The sequence below is a fragment of the Penicillium riverlandense genome (assembly GCF_028828495.1).
Source record: "Penicillium riverlandense strain IBT 135883 chromosome Unknown utg000001l_segment0_segment0, whole genome shotgun sequence".
In the NCBI taxonomy this organism is placed as follows: Eukaryota; Fungi; Ascomycota; class Eurotiomycetes; order Eurotiales; family Aspergillaceae; genus Penicillium; species Penicillium riverlandense.
In genome coordinates, this window is record NW_026643194.1 from 1,667,681 (window position 1) to 1,689,335 (window position 21,655).

General features: G+C 54.4%; 5 protein-coding genes across 5 annotated transcripts; 4 read left to right on the plus strand and 1 right to left on the minus strand.

Annotated features, from left to right (window-relative positions):
* Positions 1–293: 293 nt before the first annotated feature.
* N7474_000686 (uncharacterized protein) lies at positions 294–13,446 on the plus strand (the record flags this gene model as incomplete). The annotated part of the gene is made up of 3 exons (XM_057192101.1): positions 294–576; positions 639–12,937; positions 13,000–13,446. The coding sequence occupies 3 exons, from the start codon at positions 294–296 to the stop codon at positions 13,444–13,446; spliced, it is 13,029 nt and encodes a 4,342-aa protein (XP_057057054.1).
* Positions 13,447–14,057: 611 nt separating this feature from the next.
* On the minus strand, positions 14,058–15,424 carry N7474_000687 (survival factor 1 family protein; the record flags this gene model as incomplete). The annotated part of the gene is made up of 5 exons (XM_057192102.1): positions 14,058–14,156; positions 14,212–14,588; positions 14,640–15,061; positions 15,126–15,341; positions 15,405–15,424. The coding sequence occupies 5 exons, from the start codon at positions 15,422–15,424 to the stop codon at positions 14,058–14,060; spliced, it is 1,134 nt and encodes a 377-aa protein (XP_057057055.1).
* Positions 15,425–15,849: 425 nt separating this feature from the next.
* On the plus strand, positions 15,850–16,372 carry N7474_000688 (mitochondrial 54S ribosomal protein uL11m; the record flags this gene model as incomplete). Its single annotated transcript, XM_057192103.1, has 2 exons — positions 15,850–15,978; positions 16,040–16,372. The coding sequence occupies 2 exons, from the start codon at positions 15,850–15,852 to the stop codon at positions 16,370–16,372; spliced, it is 462 nt and encodes a 153-aa protein (XP_057057056.1).
* Positions 16,373–17,191: 819 nt separating this feature from the next.
* N7474_000689 (uncharacterized protein) lies at positions 17,192–19,812 on the plus strand (the record flags this gene model as incomplete). The annotated part of the gene is made up of 3 exons (XM_057192104.1): positions 17,192–17,503; positions 17,616–18,981; positions 19,040–19,812. 3 exons carry the CDS (start codon positions 17,192–17,194, stop codon positions 19,810–19,812), a joined length of 2,451 nt encoding a protein of 816 aa, XP_057057057.1.
* Positions 19,813–20,470: 658 nt separating this feature from the next.
* Positions 20,471–21,523, plus strand: N7474_000690 (putative mitochondrial carrier protein (Pet8); the record flags this gene model as incomplete). Its single annotated transcript, XM_057192105.1, has 1 exon — positions 20,471–21,523. One exon carries the CDS (start codon positions 20,471–20,473, stop codon positions 21,521–21,523), a length of 1,053 nt encoding a protein of 350 aa, XP_057057058.1.
* Positions 21,524–21,655: the final 132 nt, after the last annotated feature.

Genomic DNA, 21,655 nt, shown 5'->3' on the forward strand with positions numbered 1-21,655 from the left:
CTAGTTCCGATGGGGTATGGTGTATTTATCTCCCCTGAAGTACAGACCCGCGTGTTGCTTCGTTTGCTGTCGTCAACTGTCTTCTTGTGCATTATTCTCTTTTAATCCTCCCACCACCACATCTACTTTCTTGACTCTCCTTCTTTCTCTACGCCATCCTGTTCCCTCCCCTGACCGGGTCTCACCTCCCCCCTGCCAGGCAACCCCGAGTCTTCCCGTCTTCCGGTCGCGCTCCACGAAGAAAACCACCCCATCGATGATTCCCGCGAACCCGTCGCCATAAAACTAGTACTATGGAGGTCGCCTCTCCGGGGGCGCCAAATGGTGTCCCTCCGCCAGAGGCGCTGGCCGTGGTGGATTCCGGCGCACTCATCCAATACCTGACCGAAGTCCTCCGGGTAACACTGGGGGCGCAAGAGTCCGACTTGGAAAGCGCCGGGAGCCTGCTATCGCCGGACCGGCACCATGAGACCGTGCAGCGGTGCACGCGATTCGCGGCCGAGTCCCAGGTGGCACTCTATGTGCAGAAGGATATTCTTGCTGCCGAGGAGACAAATGGCGAGATTGACGGCCAAGGTGAGTTGGGCCAAAAAAATGCGCGCGCGGGAATCTATCCCATACTGACTATCTACTTGAAGAACCGTCTGTACATTATACCTACACCCTCTCCTCCGAAATCTCGTCCGCTTCTACCACAGTTGCATCCATGGCCTTCATCAAGCGTCCCGCCCCCATCGATCAGTCCCTTCCGATTTCCTCGCAGATTCAGGTCATGAATCTACCCGGTCTCGCCTCCCTCAACAATGCCCCGGCCCAGCAGGGTACCTCCATGTCTCCATATCAGATTCTGCACCTGCTGGTCCATCACGGTCTTAGTCCCTACTTCGAAGCCTACACTCGCAACCAAGAATCGGCCGTGGGTACGAAACCGAGAACGGACACGGAGGCCAAGACCGGTATCCCGGGCACGAAGAAAAAGTTCGCCGAGCTGGAGCTAGGTCTCATGCACCTTCAGCAGAACGTGGAGATTCCGGCTCTGAATCTTCCGCTGCATGAAGTGGTGCAGAATACGTTGAAGGAAGCCGAGGCAAAGGGCCAGAAGCCGTCCGTTGAGATGATTGCTCCCGAGTTCTTGGATAACAGCGCGTTCACGAACAGCATTCAGAACTGCGTGAATGGCTGGATTAAGTCGATTCAGGCCATTACCAAGATGTCTCGGGACCCAGACAGCGAGTCGGCATCACCAGAAGTCAATTTCTGGCTGTCGATGGAGTCGGCATTGGAAGGAGTCCAGGCTCAGTTGGAAACCGACGGCGTCAAGTTGACCATGGACATCCTCCGCCATGCGAAGCGGTACCAGCCGACCCTCAGTTTCGCCGCGGATACCGGCCTGAAAGATGCCACGGAGCTGGTCCAGAAATACAACCAACTGATGCGTGACTTCCCGCTGGACGAGCTGTTGTCTGCCACTTCGCTGCAGAAGGTCCAGGAGTCGTTGGTGCTCATTTTCGACCATTTGAACCGGAAACTCAAGATTTGCCCGTACCCCATTAAGCGGGCATTGTCGCTGGTCGAGGCGATCTCGGGCGATCTCGAGAAGAAAATTCACGAGCTGATCAACGGCCGCACGGTCCTGCATTTGGACTACCGCGAGTTCCGTTCGCTGATGAAGATGACACAAGCCATCTGGCGCACATGGGATGACAAGTTGAAGGAATTCACCAATGTTGCGCGTGAAGCGACGCGGCGTCGCAATGAGAAATTCATCCCGATCAAGATCAACGCCCGCCATGACAAGACCCGCGAGCGGCTGAAGTACATCGACACATTCCGCGTCAACCACGAACAGCTTCAGAAGACCATTACCAACGTGCTTGGCCCGAAGACCTCCTCGTCTGCAGCGGCGGGCGCTTTGATGGACTCCGACGAGGCTGTCATTGTCGAGGAGATCGGTGATGTCGACGCTGTCGAAGAGGTTTCGCAGGCCTACGCTGCCCTCAAGAATGTTGACGTGCTGGATGTCTCACCAGAAGGGTCTCGAATCTGGGAACAAGAGGAGATCGCCTACAGTGAGCGTACCTCGCGCGTCGAGAACTCCATCATCGCTCGTCTGCGAGATCGTCTCGCGACTGCCAAGAATGCGAACGAGATGTTCCGGGTGTTCTCCAAGTTCAACGCCCTTCTTGTTCGCCCGAAGATTCGAGGTGCGATTGGTGAGTACCAGACGCAACTGATCGATAATGTCAAGCGAGACATCAACAACCTTCATGAGCGCTTTAAGCAGCAGTATGGCCACTCAGAAGCTCATGCCATGGCCCAATTACGTGACCTGCCCCCCGTCTCCGGTGCTATCACCTGGGCCCGTCAGATTGAGCGACAACTTGACGGCTACATGCGCAAGGTTGAGAACGTCCTTGGTGACGACTGGCACTTGCACTCCGAAGGCCAGAAACTGCAGGCCGAGGGCAGTCTTTTCCGCAAGAAGCTTGACACTCGACCAGTCTTCGAGTCCTGGCTGTCCGATGTGCAAAGACGCCACATCACGATCTCCGGACGCCTCTTCAATATCATTCGCAATCGCGCCGCCGGAAACACGCTGGAGCTGACAGTCAACTTTGATGCTCAGATCATTGCCCTGTTCAAGGAGGTCCGCAATCTTATCTGGCTCAACTTCCAGGTTCCTCACGCCGTCAACAACACCTCCAAGGAAGCCAAGCGCGTCTACCCGTATGCCATCAGCCTCATGGAGAGTGTGCGAACCCTATTGCAGACATATCGCACAATCTCTTCCATGTCGGACGTCGCCATCCTCCTGAACGGCTATTTGAATGACTCGCAAGCCATGGTCGTCAAGGGTATCCCGCTCCGATGGGAATCGTTCGTCCATTCCTACGAGCTGCACGTCAAGCAGTCAGCCTTGGCCAATGGTGCTATTGATGCTACCATGCCTAACCGATCCGAGAGCAAACATGTTCAGTTTGTTCGCGAGTTTGCTGGCTCAGCGTCCGTTCTCCAATCCAAGACCTCCGTCCTTTCGTCCATCAATGAAAGCATCCAAAAGTCCATCCACGAGCTCAAGACTTGTCCCTATGAGGCTGCAGCATTCAAGCAACGGCTGGATACTATCCAGGTCTCCGTGGATAAGCTCAACTTGGAGAACTACGTCAACCTTGGCTATTGGGTTTCGGAACTTAATGAGAAGATCGAGGCAATCCTTCGCGAGCGACTCCATCGTGCAATCCGCGAGTGGATCAGGACTTACCAGGAAGCCCAAAACGAGCAATCTACGCCTGTCCATCCCGTGACCGGTGAACCCGAGACCACGATCTACAAGATCGAGTTCCCGGAACTCTTCCATGAGATCTCCATGAAAAATCAGGTTCTTCATCTTGACCCGCCACTGCAATTCGCCCGTGCGAGCTGGTTTTCGCATTTCGATACATGGCTCGGAGTCATCTGCAACCTTGAAAAGATCAAATCCTCTCGATATCAGATCTCCATCGACGTACAAGCCACTCGCCAGTCAGAAGCCTGCTTTTCGAATCTTCCGCAGGGCTGCACCCAGGAATTGAACCAAGTCTACGGGGTTGTCGAAACCAGACTCAAGGAAGTTTCCGATTATGTCGACAAGTGGCTGCAGTTCCAGTCTCTTTGGGATTTGCAATCCGAGCAAGTATACGACATTCTGGGCGACGATCTGTCTCAGTGGCTCCAGTTGCTTCAGGAGATCAGAAAGAGTCGGGCCACCTTTGATACATCCGAGGTTGGCCGATCATTCGGCAATATTCGCATCGACTACGAGCAGGTCCAGACCAAAGTCAATGCCAAATATGATCAGTGGCAACATGAGATTCTGCTCAAGTTTGGTGCCAAACTTGGCAGCCGCATGAGGGAGGTTCACTCTGAGATCGCCGCAGCCCGTCGTGACTTGGAAGGTCAAACCCTGGAGGCTTCCTCGACGGCACACGCGGTGTCCTTCATTACCATTGTCCAGCAATGCAAGCGGAAGACTCGTGTCTGGGAACCAGAGGTAGATCTCTTCCGCCAGGGTCAGACGACGCTCTCCCGCCAACGTTACCAGTTTCCCAACGACTGGCTCCATGTCGAGAATGTTGATGGCGAATGGGCGGCGTTGAACGAACTGCTTACTCGCAAGAGCAAGATTGTCCACGATCAGACTGAAGGCCTGCGTGCGAAGATCGCGGCCGAAGACCGGGTCATTAGTGACAAGATCGCCGAAGTCATTGCCCAATGGAATGACGAAAAGCCAGTCTCCGGTACTATCCCCCCCGACGAGGCATCCCGAACCCTGAGCTCTTTCCAGACTCGCCTTGAATCTCTGCAGTCTGAGTTTGAGATGGTGTCCAAGGCAAAAGAGGCACTTGATCTCCCCGCAAGCACTGAGTCCTCGCTTCCCGCAATCCTTGAGGAAGTTCAGGACTTCATGTCTGTCTGGGCTGCATTGTCGACTATCTGGAAGAGTTTGAACGATCTTCGAGAGGGCCTGTGGACCAGCGTGCAGCCAAGAAAGCTTCGCCAGGCCCTTGATGGTTTGATCAAGATGACCAAGGAGATGCCCAGCCGAATGAGACAATATGCAGCGTTTGAACATATCCAAACTGTTCTGCGGCAACTACTGAAGGTCAACACCTTGATGTCTGATTTGAAGTCTGAGGCCATCAAGGAGAGACACTGGCAGAAGATCTACAAATCTTTGAAACCCGGCAAGCGCTTCTCTCTCGTTTCCCTTACTCTCGGCGATGTCTGGGACTTGAACCCCGCGACCAGCGAGAATGTCATTCGCAACATCATTGCCCAGGCTCAGGGTGAGATGGCCTTGGAAGAATTTTTGAAGTCCGTCCGCGAGACCTGGCAGAATTACTCCCTTGACCTGGTTAATTATCAGAGTAAATGTCGTCTCATTCGCGGTTTCGACGATCTGTTCGCCAAGTGCAGTGAGAACTTGAACTCCCTGCAAGCCATGAGACATTCTCCTTACTACAAAGAATTCGAGGAGGAAGCTACCTCTTGGGAGGACAAGCTGAACCGCGTCCATGTCCTCTTCGACGTGTGGATTGATGTCCAAAGACAATGGGTTTACCTCGAGGGTGTCTTCACCGGCAATGCCGACATCAGGCACCTTCTACCTCTGGAATCCAGCCGCTTCCAGAACATCAACTCCGAGTTCTTCGCGGTGATGAAGAAGGTCTACAAGTCTCCTTTCGTGCTGGATGTTCTCGCCATCAACGGAGTGCAAAAATCCTTGGAGCGGTTGGCCGAGCTGCTGAACAAGATCCAAAAGGCTCTCGGTGAATACCTGGAACGCGAGCGTGTTTCATTCCCTCGGTTCTACTTTGTTGGTGATGAAGACCTGCTAGAGATCATCGGTAACAGCAATGACATCTTCCGCGTTGCCAAGCATTTCAAGAAGATGTTTGCTGGCTTGTCTGGCCTTCTGATGGATGATGATAACAACATTGTTGGATTCACCTCTAAAGAGGGCGAGGAAGTCCGCCTGAAGCGGGAAGTCAACTTGGTCAAGACACCTCGGATCAACGACTGGCTTTCCGCGCTCGAGAACAGCATGAAATTGACTCTGGCGGAGTTGCTTGGAGAGGCGGTCGAGCAGTTTGACACGCTCTACAATGCCGCTGATGTCGACCGGACGGCTTTCAGCGACTTCCTTGCCAATTATCCCGCCCAGATCGTCGTTCTCGCCAGTCAAGTAGTATGGACCAATGCTGTGCAAAAGTCCCTTGAGGATGGCGGCTCAAATCTCTCCACACTGTATGATGCGGAAGTTCGAGTTCTGGAACTTCTTGCTGCCACTGTGCTTGGCGAGCTGGATCCAATCACCCGCAAGAAGTGCGAGCATATGATTACCGAGTTTGTGCACCAGCGCGACTGCATTTCGAAGCTCATTCAGTTCAATGCCTCCACACCCACCCACTACATGTGGCTGCTTCAGATGCGCTATGTCTACCAGCCAGAGGGCGACTTCTTGCAGCGCCTCTACGTCCACATGGCTAATGCCAAGCTCAACTATGGATTTGAGTATCTGGGTGTGCCTGAGCGTCTTGTTCGCACGCCACTCACGGACCGTTGTTTCCTCACTCTCACTCAGGCATTGTGCCAAAGACTGGGCGGTTCGCCATACGGTCCAGCTGGTACCGGAAAGACAGAGTCCGTTAAAGCGCTCGGTCTGCAACTCGGTCGCTTTACTCTCGTGTTCTGCTGCGACGACACGTTTGATTTCCAGGCCATGGGCCGCATCTTCCTTGGTATCTGCCAAGTTGGCGCTTGGGGTTGTTTCGACGAGTTCAACCGTCTGGAGGAAAGAATTCTGTCTGCCGTGTCTCAGCAGATCCAGAACATCCAGATTGGACTCAGAAATAAAAGTGGTGACGATGAGAAGTCTCAGATCGAACTCGTCGGCCGACGACTTGCCGTCAATTCCAACACCGGTATTTTCATCACCATGAACCCTGGCTATGCCGGACGTTCCAACTTGCCCGACAACCTCAAGAAGCTGTTCCGCAGCGTTGCCATGTCCAAGCCAGATAAGGAGCTTATTACGGAAGTGATGCTCTTCTCCCAGGGTTTCAAGCAGGCAAAACCTCTTTCCAAGCAAACCGTACCGTTCTTCGACCACTGTGCCTCGCAACTCACCAAGCAGGCCCACTACGACTTTGGTCTTCGTGCACTGAAGAGCGTCCTCGTTAGCTCCGGCGGTCTCAAGCGTACTCGTCTCGCCAGTGCCGATGGTGAGCTGGGCCCCGACGAGGTGATCGAGCCTCAAATTATCGTCCAAAGTCTTCGAGAGACAATCGCTCCCAAGCTGGTCCAAGAGGATGTTGATCGCATGATGGAGATCCAAGTGGAGGATTTCCCTGGCGTGGAATACGTGCCTGCTAATTTCGAGAAATTGACCACGGCCATGCGGGAAATCGCTCATGAGCAGCACTATGTTGACAGCGAGATGTGGATCGCCAAGGCGCTCCAGCTGTATCAGATCCAAAGCATTCACCACGGTGTCATGATGGTCGGCCAATCGGGATCTGGTAAATCAGCTGCGTGGAAGATCCTTCTTCAGGCGATGCAACGCATTGAAGGCGTGGAGGGCGTCTCTCACATCATTGACTCTAAAGTCATGTCCAAGGAGGCCCTCTATGGTAATCTCGACAGCACAACCCGCGAGTGGACGGACGGTCTCTTCACTGGTATTCTCCGGAAGATCGTCGACAACCTTCGTGGAGAGGACAGCAAGCGGCACTGGATTGTGTTCGACGGTGATGTTGACCCCGAATGGGTTGAGAATTTGAACAGTGTTTTGGACGACAACAAGCTCTTGACTCTCCCCAACGGAGAACGTCTCAACCTGCCATCCAACGTTCGCATCATGTTTGAGGTTGAAAGTCTCAAGTATGCCACTCTCGCCACCGTCAGTCGTTGCGGTATGGTCTGGTTCAACGCAGACACTGTCACGCCTTCCATGATGATCACCAACTATGTTGAAGGCCTCAAGACCAAAACGTTCGAAGACCTTGACGAGGACAGCGCCCCTGCCGGGACAGCAGCGGTCAGAACTCAAGACGCTCAGGATACGCTGTCGACCATTCTCAAGCAACTCCTGGAGACCGACGACCTCGTTCACAAGTCTCTTGACGAGGCGAAGAAATACAATCATATCATGGAGTTCACCGACATCCGTGCGCTCAATACTCTGTTCAGCTTGTTGAACAAGGCCTGCCGCAACGTCCTCGAGTATAACGTGCAGCACGTCGACTTCCCTCTCGATCCCGAGCAGATCGAAGCTTACATCTCCAAGAAGCTTTTGCTCACTCTCGTTTGGTCTTTCACTGGTGACTGCCCGCTTGGTGATCGCAAGGCATTCGGACAGTTCGTCTCCGGCATGTCAACAACTGATCTCCCACCGGATGGAGACTTCTCTCTCATTGACTTTGACGTTACGCTTCCGAAGGCCGAGTGGGCGAGCTGGCAATCTCAGGTGCCAACCATCGACATCAACACGCACTCCATCACTCAAACAGACGTGATCATTCCCACTGTTGACACCATCCGACATGAGGATGTTCTTTACTCATGGCTAGCCGAACACAAGCCTCTCTTGCTCTGCGGTCCTCCTGGATCCGGTAAAACAATGACGCTGTTTGCCGCGCTCAGAAAGCTGCCAAACATGGAAGTCGTCGGCCTTAACTTTTCCAGCGCCACCACCCCTGATCTGCTGATCAAGACCTTCGAGCAGTACTGCGAGTACAAGAAGACACTGAATGGCGTGGTTATGTCTCCGAACCAGATTGGTCGGTGGTTGGTCATCTTCTGTGACGAAATCAACCTTCCCGCGCCGGATCGCTATGGCACGCAACGGGCCATTTCTTTCCTGCGACAGCTTGTTGAACAGAACGGTTTCTGGCGCACCACTGACAAGACTTGGGTCACGCTGGACCGCATTCAGTTCGTTGGTGCTTGTAATCCTCCCACTGACGCCGGCCGTACCGCCATGGGAGAGCGCTTCCTTCGTCATGCCCCGTTGATCATGGTCGACTACCCTGGAGAGCTCTCCCTGAACCAGATCTACGGCACTTTCAACTCTGCAGTTCTCAAAATTCTTCCGCTGTTGCGCGGTTATTCCGAGGCTCTTACCAAGGCTATGGTCCAGTTCTATCTCGAATCCCAATCCAGATTCACGCCGAAGATCCAGCCTCACTACGTGTACTCGCCTCGTGAGCTTACGCGCTGGGTCCGTGGTGTCTACGAGGCAATCAAGCCACTCGAGAGCCTTTCAATTGAAGGACTGGTTCGAATTTGGGCACATGAAGCCTTGCGTCTCTTCCAAGATCGACTGGTAGCTGAAGATGAGAGAGCCTGGACGGCCGATGCTGTTCGTCGCATCGCTCTCGAACATTTCCCTAGTATTGATGACGAAGCTGCCCTCAAAGGCCCGATTCTGTTCTCCAACTGGCTTTCCAAGAACTACGTGCCAGTGGAGCAAGAGCGCCTGCGCGAATTTGTCAAAGCGCGCCTCAAGACTTTCTGTGAGGAAGAAGTGGACGTTCCTCTGGTGCTCTTCAATGATGTCTTGGAGCACGCCCTGCGCATTGATCGCGTTTTCCGTCAGCCTCAGGGTCATCTCATCCTCATTGGTGTCAGCGGAAGTGGAAAGACAACTTTGTCGCGCTTCGTCGCTTGGATGAATGGACTGAGAGTCTTCCAGATCAAGGTGCACGGGAAGTACTCTTCGGAGGATTTTGACGACGACTTGAGAAGCGTTCTCCGTCGGGCAGGCTGCAAGGGCGAGAAGATCTGTTTCATTATGGACGAATCCAATGTGCTCGACTCTGGTTTCCTGGAGCGCATGAACACCCTGCTCGCCAACGCTGAGGTCCCCGGTCTCTTTGAAGGCGACGAGTTTTCTTCTCTCATGACCGCCTGTAAAGAGGGTGCCCAGCGCCAGGGCTTGCTTCTTGATTCTCAAGAGGAGCTCTACAAGTGGTTCACTCAACAGATCGTCAAGAACCTGCACGTTGTCTTCACCATGAATCCACCGGAGGAAGGGCTGTCTTCGAAAGCAGCAACCAGTCCGGCCTTGTTCAACCGTTGCGTCCTCAACTGGATGGGCGATTGGTCTGACCAAGCCTTGTTTCAAGTCGGCTCCGAACTCACGCAGTCGGTCGACCTCGACAAAAACGGGTTTGTCGCGCCCGATAGTATCCCCGTGGCGTATCGCGAACTGTCTCTGCCGGCTTCCCACCGGGACACCGTTGTCAACTCGATGGTTTTCATTCATCACTCGCTGCACCGGTTTAACCAGCGTCTGCAGAAGCAACAGGGTCGGACAACCTATCTCACGCCTCGGCACTACCTTGACTTTGTTGCACAGTATGTGAAGTTGTTCAATGAGAAGCGTGAGGATCTCGAGGAACAGCAACGACACTTGAACGTTGGTCTCGAGAAGCTTCGAGACACCGTCGATAAAGTCAGTGACTTGCGGGCTAGTCTTGCCCAGAAGAAGACACAGTTGGAGCAGAAGGATAAGGAGGCGAACGAGAAGTTGCAGCGCATGGTTGCTGACCAGCAAGAGGCGGAGCAGCGGAAGCAGGTGTCGTTGGAGGTGCAGGCGGCCTTGGAGAAGCAGGAGAAGGAAGTGGCAACGCGGAAAGAGGTTGTCTTGCACGATTTAGCACGGGCCGAGCCCGCGGTTTTGGAGGCACAGAAGAGCGTGAGCAACATTAAGCGACAGCAGCTCACCGAAGTCCGGTCCATGGGCAATCCTCCATCCGGCGTTCGACTTGCCCTGGAAGCCGTGTGTACGCTGCTTGGTCACAAGGTTGACAGTTGGAAGACAATCCAGGGTATTGTGCGCCGGGATGATTTCATTGCCAGCATTGTGAACTACGACAACGAGCGCCAGATGACTCGCAGCCACCGGACCAAGATGCAGAGCGAGTTCCTTTCCAAGGAGGACTTTACATACGAGCGTGTCAACCGCGCTAGCAAGGCCTGCGGTCCCTTGGTTCAATGGGTTGAGGCTCAGGTCAACTACTCCGAGATTCTGGACCGTGTTGGACCTCTGCGCGAAGAGGTCGATCAGCTGGAAGAACAAGCCCTGCAGACAAAGGCTGAGGCCCAAGCAATCGAGAACACCATTCAAGGCCTTGAGAGCAGCATTGCCACTTACAAGGCCGAGTACGCTGCCTTGATCAGTGAAACCCAGGCGATCAAGACGGAGATGTCTCGGGTCCAGTTCAAGGTCGACCGTAGTGTCCGTCTCCTCGACAGCCTGGCGTCCGAGCGGGAGCGATGGGAGGAGGGCAGCAAGTCTTTTGAAACCCAGATCAGCACCCTCGTCGGCGACGTTCTTATCGCTGCTGCTTTCTTGGCCTACGCGGGTCTGTACGATCAACAGTTCCGTAAGGCCATGATCGAGGACTGGGTGCAGCAGCTTGGACAATCAGGCATCAACTTCAAGCCGCACAACCCCATCACGGAATACTTGTCCAATGCCGACGAGCGCCTGACGTGGCAGGAAAACTCTCTTCCTGTGGACGATCTCTGCACGGAAAACGCCATTGTCCTGAAGCGATTCAACCGATACCCCTTGGTCGTCGATCCGTCTGGTCGTATCACCGAGTTCTTGCAGAAGGAGAGCAAGGATCGCAAGCTCACCGTAACGAGTTTCCTGGACGACTCCTTTGTTAAGCAGCTGGAGAGCGCTTTGCGTTTCGGAAACCCCATTCTCATCCAAGATGCCGAGCACTTGGACCCGATTCTCAACCATGTTCTCAACAAGGAGTACCAGAAGACCGGTGGTCGTGTCCTGATCCAGCTTGGAAGACAAGAGATCGATTTCTCGCCGTCCTTCCGGCTTTTCCTATCCACCAGAGACCCCTCCGCGACTTTCCCGCCGGATGTCTGCAGTCGAACAACCTTTGTTAACTTCACGGTCACCCAGAGCAGTTTGCAGACTCAGTCGCTTAATGACGTGCTGAAGTTCGAGCGCCCCGATGTCGATGAGCGCCGCAACAACCTCGTCAAAATGCAGGGAGAGTTCAAGGTCCACCTTCGCCAGCTTGAGAAGCGACTGCTGCAGGCTCTCAACGAGTCTCGTGGCAATATTCTCGATGACGATAATGTTATCGAAACACTGGAGACTCTCAAGAAAGAGGCTGCCGAAATCTCCAAGAAGATGGCCGAGACCGAGGGTGTCATGTCCGAGGTGGAGAGTGTTACCAACCAGTACAGCATCATTGCCCGGGCCTGCAGTGCTGTCTTTGCGGTTCTGGAGCAGCTTCACCACATGAACCACTTCTACCAGTTCTCCCTGCAGTACTTTGTCGACATCTTCAACTCTGTGCTCTATCAGAACAAGCGTCTTGCTCAGGAGAAGGATCATGCCACGCGTGTCCAGATCATCATCCGAGATCTGTTCATCACTACGTTCCAGCGAACATCCTTGGGTCTTGTCAACAAGGATCGCATCACCCTTGCCATCCTTCTCGCCCAAGCGACTCCGTTCCCCATGGACAGGACAATCCTCGACCGTGTTCTCGATCAGACAGTGGAAGACACAGACCTCTCGACTGCGACTGACTCTCGCGAACAAGTGATGACCAGGTTGGAAAACACACCGGTCTTCAAACAGCACCTCCCCAACATCCCACAGGATCAGTGGGATCGGTTCTTCAGCGAAGAGCTTGCTGAAAACGCCGTCCCGGCTGTTTGGGATGAGAGTACTTCGCAGCTCGATCAGCTACTTCGATCCTTGCTCTTGGTCAAGCTTTGCCGCATGGACCGATTCGTGCCGACTGCCGAGCGCTTCGTCGAGGCGGTGTTCGGCCGTGATCTCTTCGAGGGCAGCACCGATCTGAAGGATGTGGTCGACCAAGTTACGGCAACCACGCCCATTTCCCTCTCCTCAAGCCCAGGTTTCGACGCCAGTTTCAAGGTTGACGCGCTGGTCGAACGCACGCACGCGACTTGCGCTAACATCGCGATGGGTTCCAACGAAGGTCTCGAGAGCGCCGACAAGGCCATCAGCAATGCTGCCGCGGCCGGTAACTGGGTGCTGGTCAAGAACGTTCATCTCGCTCCTCAGTGGCTGCAAAGCCTCGAAAAGAGACTGGATACCCTGAAACCGCACAAGGAGTTCCGGCTCTTCCTCTCCATGGAGTCCAGTCCCAAGATCCCAGTCAACCTGATCCGAGCTTCTCGCGTGCTGATGTACGAGCAGCCCGCGGGTGTTCGGGCCAACATGAAGGATTCCCTGTCCTCGCTGACTACCAGGGCCGGCAAGGCTCCTGTCGAGAAGGCCCGTGTCTATCTCTTGCTTTGCTTCCTCCATGCCGTGGTCCAAGAACGACTGCGTTACGCGCCCAATCTCGGATGGAAGGGTTTCTGGGAGTTCAATGATAGCGACGTGAGTACATCCTCTATTACTGAACTTCTGAAAAGCAATGCTAACAATTCATCTTTGCACAGTACGAATGCTCGGCCTATATAATCGACCACTGGGTCGACACCGTCGCACAGGGCCGGTCCAACGTCGCGCCCTCCAATCTTCCGTGGGAGATGATCCGCACCCTCATTGCAGAGATGTACGGCGGCAAGATTGACGACGCAGGCGACTTCCAACAACTCGAGAGTCTCGTGGGCAACTTCCTCACGCCTGCCGCCTTCGAAGACGAATACAAGCTCGTCTCAGGTGTCGAGAATGACGACGTCCTCATGCTGCCTAGCGGCACAAGCGTCCGCGACTTCTCGGACTGGGTCAACAACTTGCCGGAGCGTGAACCGCCGACGTATCTCGGCCTTCCTGCTAATGCGGAGAAGCTGTTGCTGGTTGGGCATGGCCGGAAGATGATTTCGGACTTGTCGAGGGTTACTACTCTGCTTGATGAAGGGGAGCAGTTGATGGTGGATAACTGATTTTGATTTTGTTTCTGCTTTCTTTTCTTGTGTTGATTTGTGGCGTTGGGGAGACGGTTTTCCCTCTAGACTGGATGGATTGGATCGCCTTGTCGGCGGCCAGAGTTGATATACCCTTCCTTCCCCACGGACTTCGTGGTGGGATTTTTTCATTTGTGAATTTATCGTCCGCATGTGTCTTTACCTATTGATATGCTTGTCTTTCTTTGTACCCTTACTTCTTTATTGTCTGGACAATCACTTTCTTTTTATACTTCCGCTGTGTTATGTTAGCCATTGTAAGTATCCCTTCAGACTGAATAATAGAGTTAAGATCTTAAATCTGTCTCCCAAAATGCTAGATTTGGTTTCGAGACTGCGTCTACATGGCGTTCTACTAGAAGAATTGCAGAGAGGACTATAGTCAATAGCATTAAGTATCCAGTATACAGTATGTGGAAATTATCAGGTCTACATGGGCGTCGTGGCGATAGAAGCGAGCGAACCCCCATGGCCCGGAACGAGTGTAAGTTTAACAAAGAGTCACTCAAAAACGCCAACAGTATGGCCCGACATCGGGGCAAAGGGGGCATGGATGTGTGCTATGTACGTGGCCAAGAAAGAGCAGATGCTCACGAGATGAAAGTCGCCTCGCCGAACATCTTGCCTTCCTCGACGACTTCGGTGCCGCCCACGTTCAGCTTCAGGGACAGCTTCTCTTGTGGCGAGTACTGTGCATTCATTAGAAAAGAATATTCTCCGAAAAGTGAGATGATAATGACATACCTGGTAAATGTACGGTCTGGTACCAGCAACGCTCCCAGCGATGGACTTGATGAAGCCCGGAACTTGAGCCATGACGTCGATGCGGTCGAGTCGGGGGCCGAGAGATCCTTCAACCTCGGCAGTGACCTCCTTGCCGTCGGAGGTCGTTCCCTTCCAGGTATACCGGGCAGACTTGGGCTCCGGCCAGTCGTTCTCAGAGTCCTGCGCGGAGGCGGTGTGGGTGACTGTGTTGGTTGCGCCGGCGTAGATGATCTCGCCGTCTTTCAGAATGCCACCAACATTGACCTTGGTCGAGCCGTAGGATGGAGGGGTGGTGTACTCCATCATAATGGCGGTGTAGGTCGGAGTCTGGAAGTTGATAAAGTTCCACCGTGCCGCTGAGTTCTTGTCAGCTTGGTGCCTACAGTATCATGCGAAAAGCTTCTTACCAGCGTGGTGCGGCTTCATGCCCTGCAGAGCGTGGATGAAGACACCGCGACCGGCCATGTCATAAGCCTGGTCTGGGGTGGTGATGGTACCCTCGACGGTACACCGAGGCCAGAATGCGTGGCTCATCGAGCCCCAGGGGTTCTTCGGGTCGGTGCCGAAGTACGACGTGCCGTTCTTGCCAACGACAAACCCGGGAGTTGTCCGCTTGAACGTCAGGTCCACCAAGCAGTTTGGGCTGACGGTGGACTTCAGGACGTAAGCATCCGCCTCCTCGTTGAGGGTCAATGACAGATTATCCGCGCCAAACGAGTACATGCCCTCATCGAACATGAAGTTATGCAGGGGGTCTGAGTGCCAGATGTGCTCGCCGCCCTTCAGGTTAAAGATCTTGGCGTTGAACTGGGCGGTGGTATGGATTCCTCTATAGATAGGGGAGAAGAGTCAGGTATGTGGCGGGAAGTAAACGGCAATGTAGGAACGCTCACACGATGTTGCTGTAGATGATCTGGACAAAGACCAGGGTGCCGTTGTCAGCCATGGCGTAGAAGGTCTGGGTCTCGACATTGGTGTACTGGTATGCGCGCCACCGCAAGTCGTCCCTGGTCAACACTGTGTACGGCGTAGTCTCCGCCTGCTTTGTGACCGGCTGAATCGCTTCAGGGCCATAGATAGGCTCCTGGGTGCCCGCAACCGCCGACAGCCTGTGCGGATGAGTGGTCAGCTACCCCACCATCATCATATCAGAGGGGAAGAAAAGTACGTACGTCGATTTAAGCCAGTTCATGATGATCGAGGAATGGGTGATTTGGGCAGAAAACTCGTCCAGAAGGGAAAAAAAGAAAAAGGGAGACGGAAGGAGAGGGAGATCGACGCGGGGCCCGGAAGCGCCAGTCCAAGTCCGGATGAAGAGAGCTCCGAGAGAGCTGGGTGAGTACCCGATGCGTATGGTACAGATGCAGCGATCAGAGAATAGCCCTGAACAGAACAACAGAGCAAATAGACGAAGTGACGAACAGTCTGTTCCTAGTGAATCAAGAACAAGGATGATGATGATGATGAAGAAGAAAAGGTGTTCGGGGCCATGACGTGCCGGCGACTCGCTTGGTTGGTTCCGGCCAATCACGGGACTCGAGGAAAATCTGGCAGTATTATCGTTGCTTGCTCTCCGTCTCCTTCTTTCACCTCCCCCATCCCAATTCCTCCCACATCATGGCAAAGAACGCGCTGGCCAAGGACCAGTTCGTCAAACTGATTGTTGGCGCTGGTCAGGCCAGCCCTAGTCCCCCGGTCGGCCCGGCCCTAGGCAGCAAAGGTGTGAAGAGCATGGACTTTTGCAAGGTTGGTCTCCTGTCTAGCCTATGTCTACCCCCGATCCCTGTTACTGACAGCCAAAAAACAGGAATTCAATGCCCGCACCGCCCACATTAACCCTGGGGTGCCCATCCCTGCGCGCGTCACTGTCCGCCCCGACCGCTCCTTTACCTTCGACCTGCGCACGCCCACCACCACCTACCTCCTCCTCAATGCCGCCAATGTCGAGCCGCGCAAGGGCCGGCTGCGTGGGGCGATGAACCCCGGCCACGATGTATGCGGCAAGATCTCGCTAAAACATGTGTACGAGATTGCGCAGATCAAGCAGACGGAGACACGGTTGTCGGGGCTGAGCCTGCAGGGCCTGTGCAAGAGTGTGATGGCGCAGGCCCAGTCGATTGGTATCCAGGTGGTGCCATGATCTTTTTTGTCGTTCTTCTTTATGTACTTTACTAGATACCAGAGCTTCGAATCAACAATAAATAATACCTGTGCTATAATGGACTAACCCCATGCGGCAACATTCCAGATCACGACCGCTCGGCACGGGCGGAAGGACATGGGCTGGGCGTAAGATTCGACATCATAGGCCACTCCAGTGCCGCGACATTCCGATCATCTTCTTGAATCCTACAGTAATATTGGACACGAGGAATACTACACTACTCAACACGAAGCATAATAATAATAATAATTTAATAATGTATGTGCAAGACTCGGTCATAAAACCATACATACCCCCACCCTCGGTGCCTCAGGCCCAGACCCCGAACTCTCCCCTCCGTCGTTTCTGGTTCTCTTCTCGCTCTCCCTCCCTCTTCCTCTCCCTCTTCTCCTTCGTCTCTTCTTCTGTCGTTGACCTTCCTCTGCTCAAGTCTCGGCCATTTTCGGTTCGCGTTCCTGTTCTTCTTCGTACCCCCACCGCACGGGCTCGCACTTATCGTACGGATTCGGCCAGACGTTCTGGAAAGGATTTGCCTCGCCTCCCACGTAATCGACCCGCCCGGATTGTCATCACCTTCCACCTCGATCTGTCTTGCAACCATTGCACGATATATCCGTCGTGAAGCCCGTTGACCGTGAGGGGCATGTGTCCCACCACGCTGCGTCTTGGTGTCGACCCGTATGACGTCTGAACGGCCCGGTTCGACCGACCCCTCCATCGCCATGGAATCAGGTATGTCCGGCCAGTAGGATGGTTCTTTTTCTTTCTCGGCATCTAATCAGGGTGGTGTTCGCAATGACAGGCCCCCAGACGACCAACACGCCCGTCAAGATGCCCGCCGACCCGAGCTCGGACGCCGGTGACCCCGACGCCAAGTCACGATCCCAGCCCACCCAGGTCCGCTTCTCGTCCGTCACCGAGGAGATCGAACCATCCCAGGCCACTCTCTCTCCTGCCTCGGTGCAGTCACCCTCCGCAACCCAGCAGAAACTGGGCACGGATGACGAAGATCTACGCTCGCTGGCTATGAGCTTGCAGCGATCACAGTTGCAGGAATCGCGGCTACGGAACTTCTCATACGAACCCATGTCTCTTCCAGCTTCCCGGGTATGTGTGCAATGTGTTTCATCTGCCGTCATTGTCAACGGTAGCTCCAGATCTAAAAGCGCGTTGGACAGTGGAGAATGGATCCGCAAGCTAACGATCCTTTCTCATCTAGATGGGATCCCGCGAATCGAGCGATCGCAGTGGCCAGAATAGCACTCCCTATGGAGCATCTCCTCATGCATCACCCCCCGCGTCCGTAGTACAGTCACCTCCCCTCACCCCCGCCGTCACCAATAGTCGCGAAGGCAAATCGAGTGACAGTGCGGCATCGGTCGCTACCGCCGGTCGCTCCAACCCAGGATCGGCTGCCATTACTCCGGAGACCTCGCCCCCAGTCCACGCAAGTGACAAAAGGACCACCCAGCGGAGCGCACCAACCTCGCGGGGGACGTCATTCGAACACTCACGGAATGCTGTCACGCCGCAACCCACCTCGGACCCTTCCTCTCGTCAAAATCCTCCTCCAATCTCCACGCATCGGGCTCAATTTTTCGTCGGAGCTGATAGCGGCTCCATAGATGAGAGCCCCCCGCCTACGCCGAGCGCTCTGACACCCCCTGGTGCTATCACACCGGTAGGAGAACCAAACGATCCGTATGCGAGAAGCAAGCGGCCCCCGCAGCCGAAGAATCTGTCTCAGCTAGACCCGCGGTTTATTTTTGGCAGCCGAGATGCAAAACGGGCGTTTCGTCCGGGGACTCCTCGCTCGGCCAGCACGAGTGATGTCACCAAGTCTAACGAAAGGAGCAATACGTTCAGCAGCGCAACCAGCAAGCCATTTCATAATAACGAGGGAAAAAAGAGCCACCACCATCATGGCTCCATGTCTGAGTTGAAGCGCTTTTTCAAGATGGGCCACAAGCATAAACGGCCAGATTCTCCGACTTCCGCGCCCAAGCGATCCAGCCGATCATCGGGTAAGGGCGGTACACCATACCAGATGGCTCCCGAAAACGTTCCATTTGCAGATGATCATGGCCTGAACTCCAAGTACGGCAAATTGGGCCGGGTGCTGGGTTCTGGTGCAGGGGGCTCCGTCCGGCTTTTGAAGCGCAACAGCGATGGTGTCACTTTTGCCGTGAAGCAATTCCGGGACCGCCACAGCTGGGAGAGCCTGAAGGAATACTCCAAGAAAGTGACGGCGGAATTCTGCATTGGATCCACGCTTCACCACGGAAATATCATCGAAACTTTGGATATCATCCAGGAAGGGAGTCACTGGTATGAGGTGATGGAGTATGCGCCGTACGATCTCTTCGCCATTGTCATGACCGGCAAGATGGGTAAGGAGGAGATTGCATGTTCTTTCAAGCAAATTCTCAGTGGCGTTGCATACTTGCACGGCATGGGGCTGGCTCATCGGGACTTGAAGCTGGATAATGTGGTGGTCAATGATCACGGAATCATGAAACTCATCGACTTTGGCAGCGCTGTGGTGTTCCGTTATCCCTTTGAGAACGATATAGTTCCCGCTTCAGGTTGGTTTTGTTTCTTCTGACTCCGTAGCGTCTTTGCTAACCCGTGAATGACAAAAAGGCATCGTCGGTTCGGATCCGTATCTCGCACCCGAGGTGTATGACGAGAAGAAATACGACCCTCGCCCTACGGATGTTTGGTCGCTGGCTATCATCTTCTGCTGCATGACCTTGCGCCGCTTTCCGTGGAAGCAGCCACGGACTACTGACAACTCCTATCGGCTGTTTGTTGCTCCTCCAACTCCAGGCACTCCAGTCCCGGATTCCCGTCATCACCCTCGGCCCAAGTCGGCGCCTGACCTCCCTTCCACCGCCCATGAGCCGAAGCATATTGAACATCCTGCAGAGGAGTCTAATGTCACTGAGTCGGCCGAGCCGCCTGCTTCGGAAAAGAATGAGGCGCCCCAATCCCCCACAGAATCCACCCCCAACGAGGTTGAGAAGAACGACCAGTCGGCCGATGGCGCTCAACAGCAGACCAGCGAGACCAGTAACAACGCTAAGCCCCAGCGCACGACCAGCAAACACGCCCCGCCGCTCCCAGGTGGCGCTCAGCAGTCCGGTCAACGACAGGAAGTGATCAAGGGCCCTTGGCGGCTTCTCCGCATCTTGCCGCGGGAAAGTCGTTATATCATTGGCCGCATGTTAAAGGTCAACCCCCATGATCGCGCGACGCTCGACGAAGTGATGTCGGACGACTGGGTGCGCAACATCCCGGCATGTTTCCAAGAAGACAACGGGGAGATTGTCAATACGCCCTCACACACACACGTCCTCGAGCCTCCTTCCCACAGCCCGGCGGCGCCCAGCAAGGCCAGCAAGGCTGCTAAGTGAGATTCTTTTTTGTATCAACCCCTTTTGCGTGTGTCCATCATGCCTCTTTGACACTTTTCTTTTTTTCCCCGTGATTTATCTTTTTGCTCTTCCCTTCTTTGACGTGCGGGATGTCTTCGCTGATGTCTTGTTGCTGATATCTTTTGCGACTAATACTCTATCTGACTGTTTATGAGACTGAGAGAGGAGCCTTGGTTTTTCCTGGCGTTGGGGGAGAGTTTGCACTGTTTTCCTGAGATAGATGTTTCTGCTAGACTTGGGTGTGAGGTTGTGCCAGGGTGGTGGGATGTTTCTTCTTGCGCGCCATTTGTCGCATTCTTTTTTCGCCGTGAGAGGATGGCTATAATAATGCTTGTAGCATCCCGGCCAGTAGATACGTGAAATCATTTGCAAATATCAATCCTTAGTGCAGAAGAGAACGTAGCATAAAACTAACTAGGGAAAAGTGAGTGATCGACGCCGCCCGACTTCGGCCGCGGCAAACCGCAAACCTCGACATTGACTCTTTTTGCTCCCTCCCTCTTTCACCTCTTTTGATTTCCTTCTCTGTGCCACGTATTATCATTGCGGCCAATTCATACAACACAGCATGCTCCGCCGATAGAAACCATTTCCTCCAACCCCTCCCCATCCTCTCAATTCCACCCTCTCTCCCACCATGACCTCCGACACAGAGCCACTGGTCTATTCCCCGTGGACGCGATCGCTCATCGTATGCCATATCTACCTCTACCCGCTCCTCACTCCCACTAATCCACTCCAGTCCGGTGCAATCGCAGGCCTCACAGTCGACTGCTCCCTCTACCCCCTCGACACCATCAAAACCCGTCTCCAAAAAGCACGCGACCACACCGCACCCCAGACGTCGCACTTGACCCTGCGCCAAACCGTTCGCGGTATCTACGCCGGCCTCCCTTCCGTGCTCTTCGGCTCCGCCCCCTCCGCAGCGTCTTTCTTCATCGTCTACGACGGTGTCAAGCGCTCGCTCCTCCCCCGGTCTTCCTTCCACGCAGAAAACCCCTCCCGCTCACATGTCATCATCACCCACTCTCTTGCGTCGTCGCTAGGCGAGATCGCAGCGTGCGCGGTTCGCGTCCCCACGGAGGTTATCAAACAACGCGCTCAGGCGGGTTTGTTCGGCGGGTCGAGTCTGGCTGCGTTGAAGGATATTCTGGCACTGCGCCATGCTGAGATTCCAAAAACTGCCTCCAGTGCAGCTGCACAATCAGTGGTACCTGCGCCGCGGGGCTACACAACAGTGATCCGGGAATTGTACCGCGGCGCGGGGATCACCATCGCGCGCGAGATCCCGTTTACAGTACTCCAATTCACGATGTGGGAGTCCATGAAGGAGACATATACGCAACGGTACCTACGCGCTGAGACAGGCTCCGTGATAGACAGCCAAGTGCCCGCCTCTACAAGCGCCATGTTCGGCAGCGTCGCCGGCGCCATTGCCGCTGGATTGACTACGCCGCTGGACGTCATCAAAACCCGGGTCATGCTTGCTCGCCGTGGATCCGGCGGCTCGGAAGCGCCGGTCCGCCTTAAGGAAGTCGTTCGCGGCATTGCGCAGGAAGGCTTCGGTGCGTTCTGGCGTGGTATCGGGCCCCGCGTGGCCTGGATTGGGATCGGGGGTGCGGTGTTTTTAGGTAGCTACCAGTGGGCGTCGAATACCTTGGAGGGGGCGAGGGAGAGGCAGCAGGAGTGAGTTATGCTGTGTGAGTTTTGTATATTACCAATTTAGAGGATATAGATCTGGCATGGAGTTATGATGTGTCTATGGTCTATTGTTCATGGGCTATCAATTATTGCTCTCCTTCAGCATCGTGCTTAATTACTG